Genomic DNA, 12,402 nt, shown 5'->3' on the forward strand with positions numbered 1-12,402 from the left:
GGTTCATGTCCGTGAAGGGGTAGTGACAATATCACCATGAACCAACACAATATAGTGAGATACTACTTGTCATTTTAAAAATAGATACCGTATGTAATCAAACACGGACACCAGGTTGCTGCAATGTAGCCTGTTGCCGTGATACTTTGCCTCAAATTTGTCCGTCATTTTCAGATACTGTTAGCATACAGTAGAAAATCAAAAGTGATTTTCCTGATGTCTCAAAACATGCCCTTTCCAACTACGATTAGTTTGAAATCAGTTATGAAAGACCAATTTTTTAAAAGCAAATTGAATGTGATCTATTTTTGTAATTTTTGCGGAAATCAGGTTTGAACTGATTTTATGGAAATTTGGAATGCAGTACGTGAATTATATTTTGTACTAGGGAACTTTACATTACTAAGTTGTGTGTAAAGTGTCATGTTTATCATGCCTTTAATCAACGAGATATAAGAAACCAAAGTTAAAAATTTATTCGCGATGCGATTTTTCCGGCTGCTTTGCCTCAGTTTATGTAGCTTTCTTAGTCAATGTTGAAAATGAAAGCATTATTCTGTGCGATCTGAAAATATTGTTTCGAATGAGACTGGTCTTGCAGCTGTAATATAAAACGGTATTTGTAAAAGAAGTGTCACATTTACCCTGTTTTCACTGTCTCACAATAAATCATCTATGTCTACATCTACATCTGCATCTAAAGGGATACTCTACAGATCACACTAAAATGCTTGGCAGAGGGTTCATCGAACCACTTTCAGAGTAATTGTATGATATTCCAATCTCGAACAGAACTCGGAAAAAACGAACACCGGTACCTTTCCGTGCGAGCTCTGATTTCCCTTATTTTATTAGTATGATATTTTCTCCCTAAGTTGGTTGGCGTTAACAAAATATTTTCGGATTCGAAGGAGTAAGTTGGTGATTTAAATTTCGTGAGAAGATTCTGCCGTAACGAAAATTACGTTTTTTCTTGGGCCGCGAATTTTGCACTAAAATTCGATTCAAATTATCTATCATTGTTAGCGCTCTTTGGATAATCTAATACACTTTGTTTTCCGCTTCAGACCATGTTCTTTATAATGAGCGCAGATTGGAGAGTTTTATAGAATACAGGTTTTTGCAAAGTTAGGTAGAAAATACTGAATTTATTACTTTTTTACATATCTTCAAATCTGCATTTAATTTAATCAGTATTAAAAAGAGGGGCATAAATGAAACTTAATATTTGAGAGCCTTGTGTCGTTAGGTTACCACTTTCCAAGATTCTCTTTCGTCATATCTTTAGCCCCTGAAATATAAAAAGCCGAACTTGGATGTATTTTCTGGAGACTTTCCTGACAGTTTTGTAGCTGAATGTCGCTGTTAAAATTATTTTCATTGTTATTATTAAGGGAACGCATAAATCAGTACAAGATGGCCAAATTTCATTTCTTTTAACAGAATATTGTCAGAGATATAATAGCTCAAAGTAGCCAGATATTCACGGTCACTTTGCGTGACGTAGCGCGTGGAATAAAATAAATGACAGTATCTCGGCCACTATTGTTTCGACGAAAGTAAAACCTTACCAACGTTCATTGAGGACATGTGCGAATGTTCACATAAAATTTTAACGAAAACTGAAGTGGCTGAGCAAGGAGGCCACGGTGAGATAACATGGAATGACTGCTTTGCTAACAGCACGACATTGCCTTGCCACGTGACCATACCGATTGGACCCTCGACGACTGGAAAACCATGATGTGGTCAGATGAGTCCCGATTTCAGTCGGTAAGAACTGATGGTAGGGTTCGAGTCTGGCGTAGAACTCACGAGGCCATGGATCCAAGTTGTCAACAAGGCACTATTAAAGCTGGTGGTTGCTCCATTATGGTGTGGGTTGTGTTTACGTTGAATAGACTGGATTCTCTGTTCCATCTCAACCGATCATTGACTGGAAATGGTTATGTTCAGCTACTTGGAGACCATCTGCAGCCATTCATGGAGTTCATCTTCCGAAGGACGATGTCATGTCACTTGGCCACAGTTGTTCGCGATTGATTTGAAGAATATTCAGGACAGTTCGAATGAATGACTTGGCCACCTAGATCGTCCGACACGAATCCCATCAAACACTTATGGAACATAATCTAAAGCTCAGTTTGTGGACAAAAATCCTGCACTGGCAACGCTTCTGCAGTTGTGGATAGTTATAGAAGCATCAAAGCCAAATATTTCCGCAGGGGACTCCCAAAGACTTGAGTCCATGTGACGACGAATTGTAGCATTACGCCGGGCAAAAGACATACAACATAATATTAGGAGGTATCCCATGACTTTTCTCACTTCAATGTAGGTACAGGGAAGGTAAATCTGAAGAAACCTCGGGTAACAAAAGAAGTACTGCAACTGATCGACGAAATTAGGAAGAACGAATATGTCCAGGAAAAAACAGAAATACATCAATATAATTCACATAGAAATGGAATAAATATGAAGTGAAGGGAAGCCAAGGCTACATGGCTACAGGAAAAACACGAAGAAAACGAAAAATAAGTGACCCTCCGAAAGACTGACTCAGCATATAGAAATGTCAAAGCAACCTTCGGTGAAACTAAAAGAAATGTTGGTAACATTCAGAGTGCAATGGTAATTCCACTGTTAAACACAGAGGAAGGAGCAGAATACGTGGAAACAGTACACTGAAGGATTCTATGAGGGGGACGACTTGTCTGATGATACAAGAAGAAACTGGGTTCCAATACTAGAAATTGAATTTAAAAGAGTTCTGGAAGCCTTGAGATCATGTCAAGCAGAAGTAATTGATAACATTACATCAGAAGTTCTAAAATCACAGGGAAAATTAACAAAAAGGATTATTCACGTTGATGTATACAGGGTGGTCCATTGATAGTGACCGGGCCAAATATCTCACGAAATAAGGGTCAAACGAAAAAACTACAAAGAACGAAACTTGTCTAGCTTGAAGGGGGAAACCAGATGGCACTATGGTTGGCCCGCTAGATTGCGCTGCCATAGGTCAAACGGATATCAACTACGTTTTTTAAAAATAAGAACTCCCATTTTTTTATTACATATTCGTGTAGTACGTGAAGAAATATGAAAGTTTTAGTTGGACCACTTTTTTCGCTTTGTGCTAGATGGTGCTGTAATAGTCATAAACATATGGCTCACAATTTTAGACGAACAGTTGGTAACAGGTTAAGTTTTTTAAATTAAAATACAGAACGTAGGTACGTTTGAACATGTTATTTCGGTTGTTCCAATGCGATACATGTACCTCTGTGAACTTATCATTTCTGAGAACGCTTCCTGTTACAGCGTGATTACCTGTAAATACCACATTAATGCAATAAATGCTCAAAATGATGTCCGTCAACCTCAATGCATTTGGCAATACGTGTAACGACATTCCCCTCAACAGCGAGTAGTTGGCCTTCCGTAATGTTCCCACATGCATTGACAATGCGCTGACGCATCTTGTCAGGCATTGTTGGTGGATCACGATAGCAAACATCCTTCAACTTTCCCCACGGAAAGAAATCCGGGGACGTCAGATCCGGTGAACGTGCGGGCCGTGGTATGGTGCTTCGACGACCAATCCACCTGTCATGAAATATGCTATTCAGTACTGCTTCAACCGCACGCGAGCTATGTCCCGGACATCCATCATGTTGGAAGTACATCGCCATTCTGTCATGCAGTGAAACATCTTGTACTAACATCGGTAGAACATTACGTAGGAAATCAGCATACATTGCACCATTTAGATTGCCATCGATAAAATGGGGGCCAATTATCCTTCCTCCCATAATGCCGCACCATACATTAACCCACCAAGGTCGCTGATGTTCCACTTCTCGCAGCCATCGTGGATTTTTCGTTGCCCATTAGTGCATATTATGCCGGTTTACGTTACCGCTGTTGGTGAATGACGCTTAGACGCTAAACATAACGCGTGCAAAAAATCTGTCATCGTCCCGTAATTTCTCTTGTGCCCAGTGGCAGAACTGTACACGACGTTCAAAGTCGTCGCCATGCAATTCCTGGTGCATAGAAATATGGTACGAGTGCAATCGATGTTGATATAGCATTCTCAACACCGACGTCTTTGAGATTCCCGATTCTCGCGCAATTTGTCTGCTACTGATGTGCGGATTAGCCACGACAGCAGCTAAAACACCTACTTGGGCATCATCATTTGTTGCAGATCGAAAAAGTGGTCCAACTAAAACATTCATATTTATTTAGGTACTACAAGAATATGTAATTAAAAAATGGGGGTTCCTATTAAAAAAAACGCAGATGAGATCCGTTTGACCTATGGCAGCGCCATCTAGCGGCCAACCATAGCGCCATCTGGTTTCCCCCTTCAAGATAGACGAGTTTCGTTCTTTTTAGTTTTTTCGTTTGATGCTTATTTCGTGAGATATTTGGCCCGGTCACTATCAGTTGACCACCCTGTATAATCGTGTGAGTGGAGATGTACCATCAGATTTTCGGAAAAATGTCTCCACGTAGTGCCGAAGATATCAAGTGCAGATAGGAGCGAAAACTGTCACACAATCACTTGAAGGGCTTATTTCAATAGTGTTACAAGTCCATTACCTCCACTTTTCTGCCTATAATGCTTCTGCAACTAATGATCCAAACAAACAGAAAGAAAGGCTCATCTCTAGCAAGAAGCCATATGCTTGAATATTTCTGGTATCTCAACTGCAGATTTTTCAGCGCTCATTTAACTTTAGGACTCTGTATCTCACAATGAAAAAAAAATGGTTTTGTACCACTATTGAAATAATCCCTTCACTTATGCACTTATCTCGTGTTTTAGAATGTTGACGGAGTACAATGTATCCACTGAACAATCCTGTATGATTGATATAATACTGCCTTTGAAAATGACATGAAAGAATGTTGAAAACCGTAGGGTGATTTTGGAAATTATAGAAAACTGTGGTCAAGGCATCCGAAAGTTATTAAATTGCATCCAAATGGTCAGTTTATCTCACAGCGTTTTAATGCAAATTGCAGCTATCGCACAATCAGCTTAACATCTCATGCGTCCATATTGGTGTTAGAATAATGTACGAAGAATGGAAAAGAAAATCAAGGATTTTTTTATATGACGGTTTGTTTGACTTCAGGCAAGGTAAAAGCCCCAGAGAGGCAGATCTGATTTTGTGGTTGATAACGGAAAAAACACAGAAGTAAAACCGAGATACAGGAAAAGACGAGGCTATACAATATGTACAAGAACCAAGAGGGAACAGTAAGTTTGGAATACCGATAACTAAGTAAGCCTAGTGTTCTATCTATACATCGAAGAAGCAATGACAGAAATTAAAGGAAGGTTCAAGAGTAGGATTAAAATCCATGGTGAAAGGAGTCAATGATAAGATTCGTTTACGAGATTGATATCTTCTGTGGATTTGAAGAGGAATTACAGGTTCTGTTGATTGGAATCAACAGTCCAATGAGTATAAAATATGGATTGAGGGTAAAGTGGGAAAAGGCAAAAGTGATGAGAAGTAGCAGAAATGAGAATAGCGAGAACCGTAACATCAAATTAGTGGTCACTTCGTAGACGAAGTTGAGGAATTCTGCTAGTTTGGAAGCAAAATAACCCATGAAAAAAGCAAGCAGGACAGGAAAAGCACACCCCCACAGCCAAAGAGGGTGTTCCTGGCGAAGAGACTTATGCATTAATTTGGAGAAGAAATTTCGGAGAATGTACGTTTGCAGCACAGCAGTGTATAGTTGTGGATCATGGACTCTGCGAAAAGCAGAACAGAAAAGAATCCAAGCGTTCGAGGTGTGGAGCTACAGGAATTTCGTTCTCTCTGATTCCTTCTAACTCTGCACATGTTCAGCCAAGATGCTGAGAATTAGAAACTGTTATATTGAATATCAGGGCTCGAACTGTGAGGAATTTTTTATCTCTGGGAGATTATTTTAGCTGAGTGTATCCATGGAATTTCTTCGTGACAAGTTAATTCATCTGAATAACACTAGAGACGTAGGAATTTGAAAATGACTGACAAGATAAGGAGTGAGGGCGAACGGAACATATGGAAAACACTGTCAAGTAGAAGGGGTAGGATGATACGTCATTTGTTAAGGTATTAGGAAATAACCCCCTTCATCCTAGAGGGAACTGTAGAGTGTGAAAGCAGTAGGGGAAGGCAGAGGCTGGAATACATCCAGCAGATAACTGAGAACATAGGGCGCAAGTACGACTCTGAAGTGAGCAAGGTGGTGCAGGAGTGGAGTTAATGGCGCATCAAACCTTTTAGAAGATTGATGACTGAAAAAAAAAATGGACCCCTCTGCAAAGTTGGCTATTTCCTTCATTTTCTTCGAAATCCAATGTTTAAAATCCCCGCCCCCCCTCCCACCGCAAGACTGTGTCTCGCTGGGACCCAAGTTTCCGTGGCTGCTACAACAAGTCTCTGCACCAAATGGTCGTATTTAGGTGGCAGCTCGAGATATTTTAACAGAGTGCCCCGGGCACCAGAAGGCCAAGAAAAGATTGACGGTTAGTCGAAGAAATAATGATCTTGTTGCTCTCTAGTTGCTAGAATCAGATCATCCGGAATTCCGAAGGGAACTTTAAATTAAGATTGAATCCGGTCCAACAAGGCTAGACGCAGCCGCTAAGATATTCTGCCACATATTACTACCATGTATTTCCCTCACCCTTAATTAGAAGTTTTATTTCTTCATTTTGTATGGTTTTTCTTCATTAACTGCTCGATAATATCTATTATCGAGGAAATTTTTTCACCTATTTCAGTGTATTTTTTACCTTGTTCAATATTGTGTTAATTACTAATATATTTGTAGGTCTTTCGTCAAAATATACATATTTCAGTCTGTAGTCGACTCTTATTGAAACAGAGTTGTGCTACTCCCTTCCGTCCTTAATATTTCATCACGCCTGATCTCTTCCATTGTGACTGAGAAGGTAAGGCCGAATCACATGTGTACTAACAGATGAGTTCGGTGCTTTAGGTAGGGTCAGGGCAGGGAGCGGTGTAGCGTGTACTTCTGTCCAAGCCACGCAGCCGGGAAACTTGTTTCACTTTTTTTCCACAGAAGCAAGCGTTATCCGTGACAGTGCAGAAATTCTGCAGTGCGTTAGTCGACGTAAGCTCAGTTATCAGTGTAGGAGTTCACCGTTCGAGATAAGGCTACGATTGGTGAGACTTGCGTGAGCTCCGCGCTGCCCCGCCAGTAGTCCAGCATGGCCACGGCCGGGAGCTGCGCGGAGGACAGCCATTGTGTGCTGAGAGGCCCGCCGCTGACTGAGGCGGAGGTGGCGGGGGCGGAGGTGCCCCTGGCGGCCTACCTCGTCCAGAAGCTCACCGCCCACGGGGACCGCCTTCTGCAGGTCTGTCCATGGGTGCACATGTGTATCCGGTATTTATCATGTGTTACAGCAGACTGCTACGTTTTTGGACGACTTGGTTGTGGAGATGAAGCAGCGATTAGTATGATTAATCTATTATTCAAAAACAGTCTTAATCGCATTTATTATTATTATACCACCAACCGGTTTCAGCCCGACGTATGGGTCATCTTCTGGGCGTTTACACCATTGGTCGACTGTTGGTGGTGTCACTCCTGTCTACATAGTTTCCTGCCGTTATGTAGACAGGAGTGACACCACCAGCAGTCGACCGATGGTGTAAACGCCCTACGTCGGGTTGAAACCGGTTGGCGGTATAATAATAATAAATGCGATTAAGACTGTTTTTGAATAATAGACTGCTAGGTGCTGTCCGAAATGTTCAGGACCATCCCAACCCCTCCTGTGGGATATGCGGTTAGTAGCTACGACCCTGAACCTGACAAGCAGTCTCCTTAGGAAGAAACTGGTTGACAGTCCAGCCTGTAAGTCCTTGAAATCGTACAAGGTGACTGCTGCGTTCATTCCTGCAAAAGTCGACTTTCTCATCGCCTGGTGCGGCTAAGCTTGTGCTGTGTCACTAACGACGTGGCGAAGTTGTAACGTACATCCCCCCCCCCCCCCCAATTTATCTTTTCTTAACCTATTTCGTCACCGACGGGCATTTCTTCGCCGCAGTTGTAACCTTAACAAAAGTAATTTTTAAGCCAATTTGATATCCTTCTTTCAAACTTACATGATAATACTGAGTTCGAAGTCAATTGCAACAAGTGTAAACATTATACTTAGTTTCCCTTGATACAGGGGTTTAACCAACATCTGCAAGGCAACAGCTTCAAGCCACAGTTTCGATCAGCCATTGGTTCTCTCTGTTTCCTTCTAACTCCGCACATGTTCAGACAAGAAGCTGAGAAGTAGAAAATGTTATATTGAATCTCAGGGCTCGAATTGCGAGGATTTTTTTATCTCTGGGAGATTATTTTAGCCGAGTGTATCCATGGAATTTATTCGTGACAAGTTAATTCATTTGAATAACACTAGAGACGTAGAAAGCCACTGTGGAAACCTGTTGGGGTTTAAGTATCCTGTAGAATAGTAAAAGGTATAAGGGCGAATGTCTAGATCGTTTCCCAAAATAACGTGAGGATATTTTACTACTATACCCACGTCTAATTCGCTATTGTGCTCCATACATTCTGAGTTCCTCACTGATGGGACACGAAACCAAAAGCTTACTTCTTTTCGTTCGTCATAACAAAGAATTGATTATTATTATTTTGTAAGTTACAAATAATTAAAGCTGAAGTACAAAACACTTCCGTGTTGTTTTGAAAACGCTGAAACAGTGATATTTCGTTTGCCCATTTTACATACCCTTTATAAAGAAAACACGCTGATTCAGACCTGTAACTTAATTTATTAATGCACACTCTAAAGCAATAAAAAAAAAGACTCAGCACAATGGAATTTTCCGAATTAGACAGAAATCGAAGGTTGTGATGTAAATGTAAGACAAACAAATTATTTCAGTTATGTACGACAAACAAATTATTTCAGTTTCAGAATAATTGTATTATTTATTCTTAAAGAAAGAGCTTTAAAAAGTCAGTAAGTCAGTAACGGGTTGGTCCAAAAACAAATGGTTCAAATGGCTCTGAGCACTATGGGACTTAACTTGTGAGGTCATCAGTACCCTAGAACTTAGAACTACTTAAACCTAACTAACCTAAGAAAATCACACACATCGATGCCCGAGGCAGGATTCGAACCTGCGACCGTAGCGGTCGCGCGGTTCCGGGCTGTAGCGCCTAGAACCGCTCGGCCACCCCGGCCGGCGGTTAGTCCATGTCTGGACCTTATGCAACCAGTTATTCGGCTTGGTATTGGTTGACAGAGTCTTTGGATGTCCTCCTGAGAGCAACCGTGCCAAACCCTGTCCAACTGGCGCGTTAGAATGTCATTATCCCGAACTGGTTGGAGAGCCCTGCCCATAATGCTACAAACATTGTCAGTTGGGGAGGTATCCGACGACCTTGAAACGTCCTGTCAGATTAAAATTGTGTGCCAGACCGAGACTCGAACTCAGTACCTTTGCCTTTCATAGGCAAGTGCTCTACCGACTAAGCTACCCAAGCACGTCCCGTCCTCACAGCTTCTATTCTGCTAATACCTCGTCCCCTACCTTCCGAACTTCACAGGAGCTCTTCTGCGAACCTTGCAGAACTAGCACTCCTGGCAGATAGGAAACGAGGTACTGCTGGTAGAATTGAAGCTGCGAGGACGGGGCATGGATCGTGCTTAGGTAGCCCACTCTGTAGAGGCAAAGGTCCCGAGTTCGAGTCTCGGTCTGGCACACAGTTTTATTCTGCCAGGAAGTTTCATATCAACGCACACTCCGCTGCAGAGTGAAAATCTCATTCTGGATCCGACGACCTTGTTGGCCAAGGTAGCGTTTGGCAAGCACGTAGACAAGGAAACTCTTGCCATGTGTGGGCGGGCATTATCTAGCTGAAATGTAAACTCAGGGTGGCTAACCATGGAGGCCAACAAAACCGTGCGTAGAATTTCGTCGGCGTGATACTGCGCTGTAAGGGTGCTGCGAATGACAACCAAAGGTGTCCACCTACGAAAAAAAAAAAAAAATGGCAACCCAGACCGTCACTCTCAGTTGTCGAGCCGTATGGTGGGAGACAATCAGGTTAGTATCACGCCACTGTCTGGGGAGGGGGGGGGTCTCCAGCCACGTCTTCGGGTGAACCCTCATTGACTGGAGGATAATTGTCCTCAGTGATTAGCCCCGATGGCCAGCGAAGACGTGTCTGGAGACGGTCCAGGCAAAAGTTGGATACCAAATAGGCTGTCGCCCGCCATAAGCCCGACGAGCAAGCCTGATGGTCTGGGGCCCCATTACAGCATAACGGTTCGTCGACGACATTGCCCTTCATGGCAAGCCATCCTGGACTTCCATTTCAGCAAGATAATGCCCGCCGTACGTGTCACGAGTTTCTACTGCTTGTCTTCGTGCATATCCTTCCTTGCCCAGCAAGGTTACCGGATCTCTCGCCAATTGGTGCATTATGGACAGGGCCCTCCAACCAGCTCGGGAAAAGGACAGAATTTGGCACGATATCCCTCAAGGAGGCCGTCCAACAACTCTGTCAATCAACGCCAAGCTGAATAAGTGCTTGCATCAGGGTCAAGGTGGCTCAGGCTGTGATTTCTTTCTCTTGACTGAATCTTCCAATTTTTCTGAAATTGTAATGATTTATTTGTCTATAAATGTACACCGTATCCACCGATTTTGGTCCCATTCCGATAATCTGTGGTGCGTCGCTTTTTGGTCTTGGAGTGTGTCGATGTTTAAGGCACGATGACAAAAAATCAGCAAAGGATATAAAAACTAAAATATTCATGTTCACTGCGGCACTGAAACTAATAAAATTGTGGACATTACTTACATGCTTTTCTGCAAGTCATCATAATGTAAATTCATAGGATTGAAAATCAGCGGCCACACCCGTCAATAGTTTCTAAACGCAATATTTAGCCGTTAAAACTGTAATTGTAGCAGCTCTTTTACGTAAGATTTACATATGCGGGAACCTATGTTTTTATTTGTAAATATCTTTTCATTTCATAAATTTTTATATCTTTCTAATAGCAAGACTGATTTGCTTTCGTCCGCAGCTCGTGGTCGTGCGGTAGCGTTCTCGCTTCCCGTGCCCGGGTTCCCGGGTTCGATTCCCGGGGGAGGGGGAGGGGGGGTCAGGAATTTTCTCTGCCTCGTGATGACTGGGTGTTGCGTGATGTCCTTAGGTTAGTTAGGTTTAAGTAGTTCTAAGTTCTAGGGGACTGATGACCATAGATGTTAAGTCCCATAGTGCCCAGAGCCATTTGAACCATTTTGATTTGCTTTCTCAGTCCTGAGACTTCCTAATAGCAGACTTGCCTTCAGTTCAACATCTTATGACCTTCCCTTTCTGAGTTGTCGGCAAGAAGACATTTGGAGGGGGAATGAAAGATCACGGAGAATAAATGAAACTTTGAAGTTTGCCAGAGGCATATTAATTCTGAGACGGAAAGGAACCTGAGAGATCAGTTGAACGAAATGATACTATCTTGAAAAATGTTATGAGATGAATGCCAACAAAAGTAAAACAAAGACAATGGAACGTAGTCGAACTAAATCCGTGGCTACTGAAGGAATTAGATTAGGAAAAGAGCACATGAGTTTTGATATTTGAACAGCAAAATAAGTGAGCATAGTCGTTACAGAGAGGATAACATTAAAATGGTTTCTGTAAAAGAGAAATATTAACATGGAAGTAGGAGTGCAATACCGTCTCAGGGCCAAATCTGCACACCGGCCGTTTGACGAAGTACACTCCTGGAAATTGAAATAAGAACACCGTGAATTCATTGTCCCAGGAAGGGGAAACTTTATTGACACATTCCTGGGGTCAGATACATCACATGATCACACTGACAGAACCACAGGCACATAGACACAGGCAACAGAGCATGCACAATGTCGGCACTAGTACAGTGTATATCCACCTTTCGCAGCAATGCAGGCTGCTATTCTCCCATGGAGACGATCGTAGAGATGCTGGATGTAGTCCTGTGGAACGGCTTGCCATGCCATTTCCACCTGGCGCCTCAGTTGGACCAGCGTTCGTGCTGGACGTGCAGACCGCGTGAGACGACGCTTCATCCAGTCCCAAACATGCTCAATGGGGGACAGATCCGGAGATCTTGCTGGCCAGGGTAGTTGACTTACACCTTCTAGAGCACGTTGGGTGGCACGGGATACATGCGGACGAGCATTGTCCTGTTGGAACAGCAAGTTCCCTTGCCGGTCTAGGAATGGTAGAACGATGGATTCGATGACGGTTTGGATGTACCGTGCACTATTCAGTGTCCCCTCGACGATCACCAGTGGTGTACGGCCAGTGTAGGAGATCGCTCCCCACACCATGATGCCGGGT

General features: G+C 42.7%; 1 protein-coding gene across 1 annotated transcript in view; it reads left to right on the plus strand.

Annotated features, from left to right (window-relative positions):
- Positions 1-7,249: 7,249 nt before the first annotated feature.
- The window catches only part of LOC126199502 (uncharacterized), an 87,025-nt gene continuing 81,872 nt past the window's right edge, over positions 7,250-12,402 (plus strand). Inside the window, exon 1 of the mRNA XM_049936425.1 lies at positions 7,250-7,396. Coding sequence (XP_049792382.1) covers positions 7,250-7,396 — 147 coding nt within the window. The remainder of the gene's footprint in view (positions 7,397-12,402) is intronic.

This window comes from Schistocerca nitens, chromosome 8 (assembly GCF_023898315.1).
Source record: "Schistocerca nitens isolate TAMUIC-IGC-003100 chromosome 8, iqSchNite1.1, whole genome shotgun sequence".
Lineage (NCBI taxonomy): Eukaryota > Metazoa > Arthropoda > Insecta > Orthoptera > Acrididae > Schistocerca > Schistocerca nitens.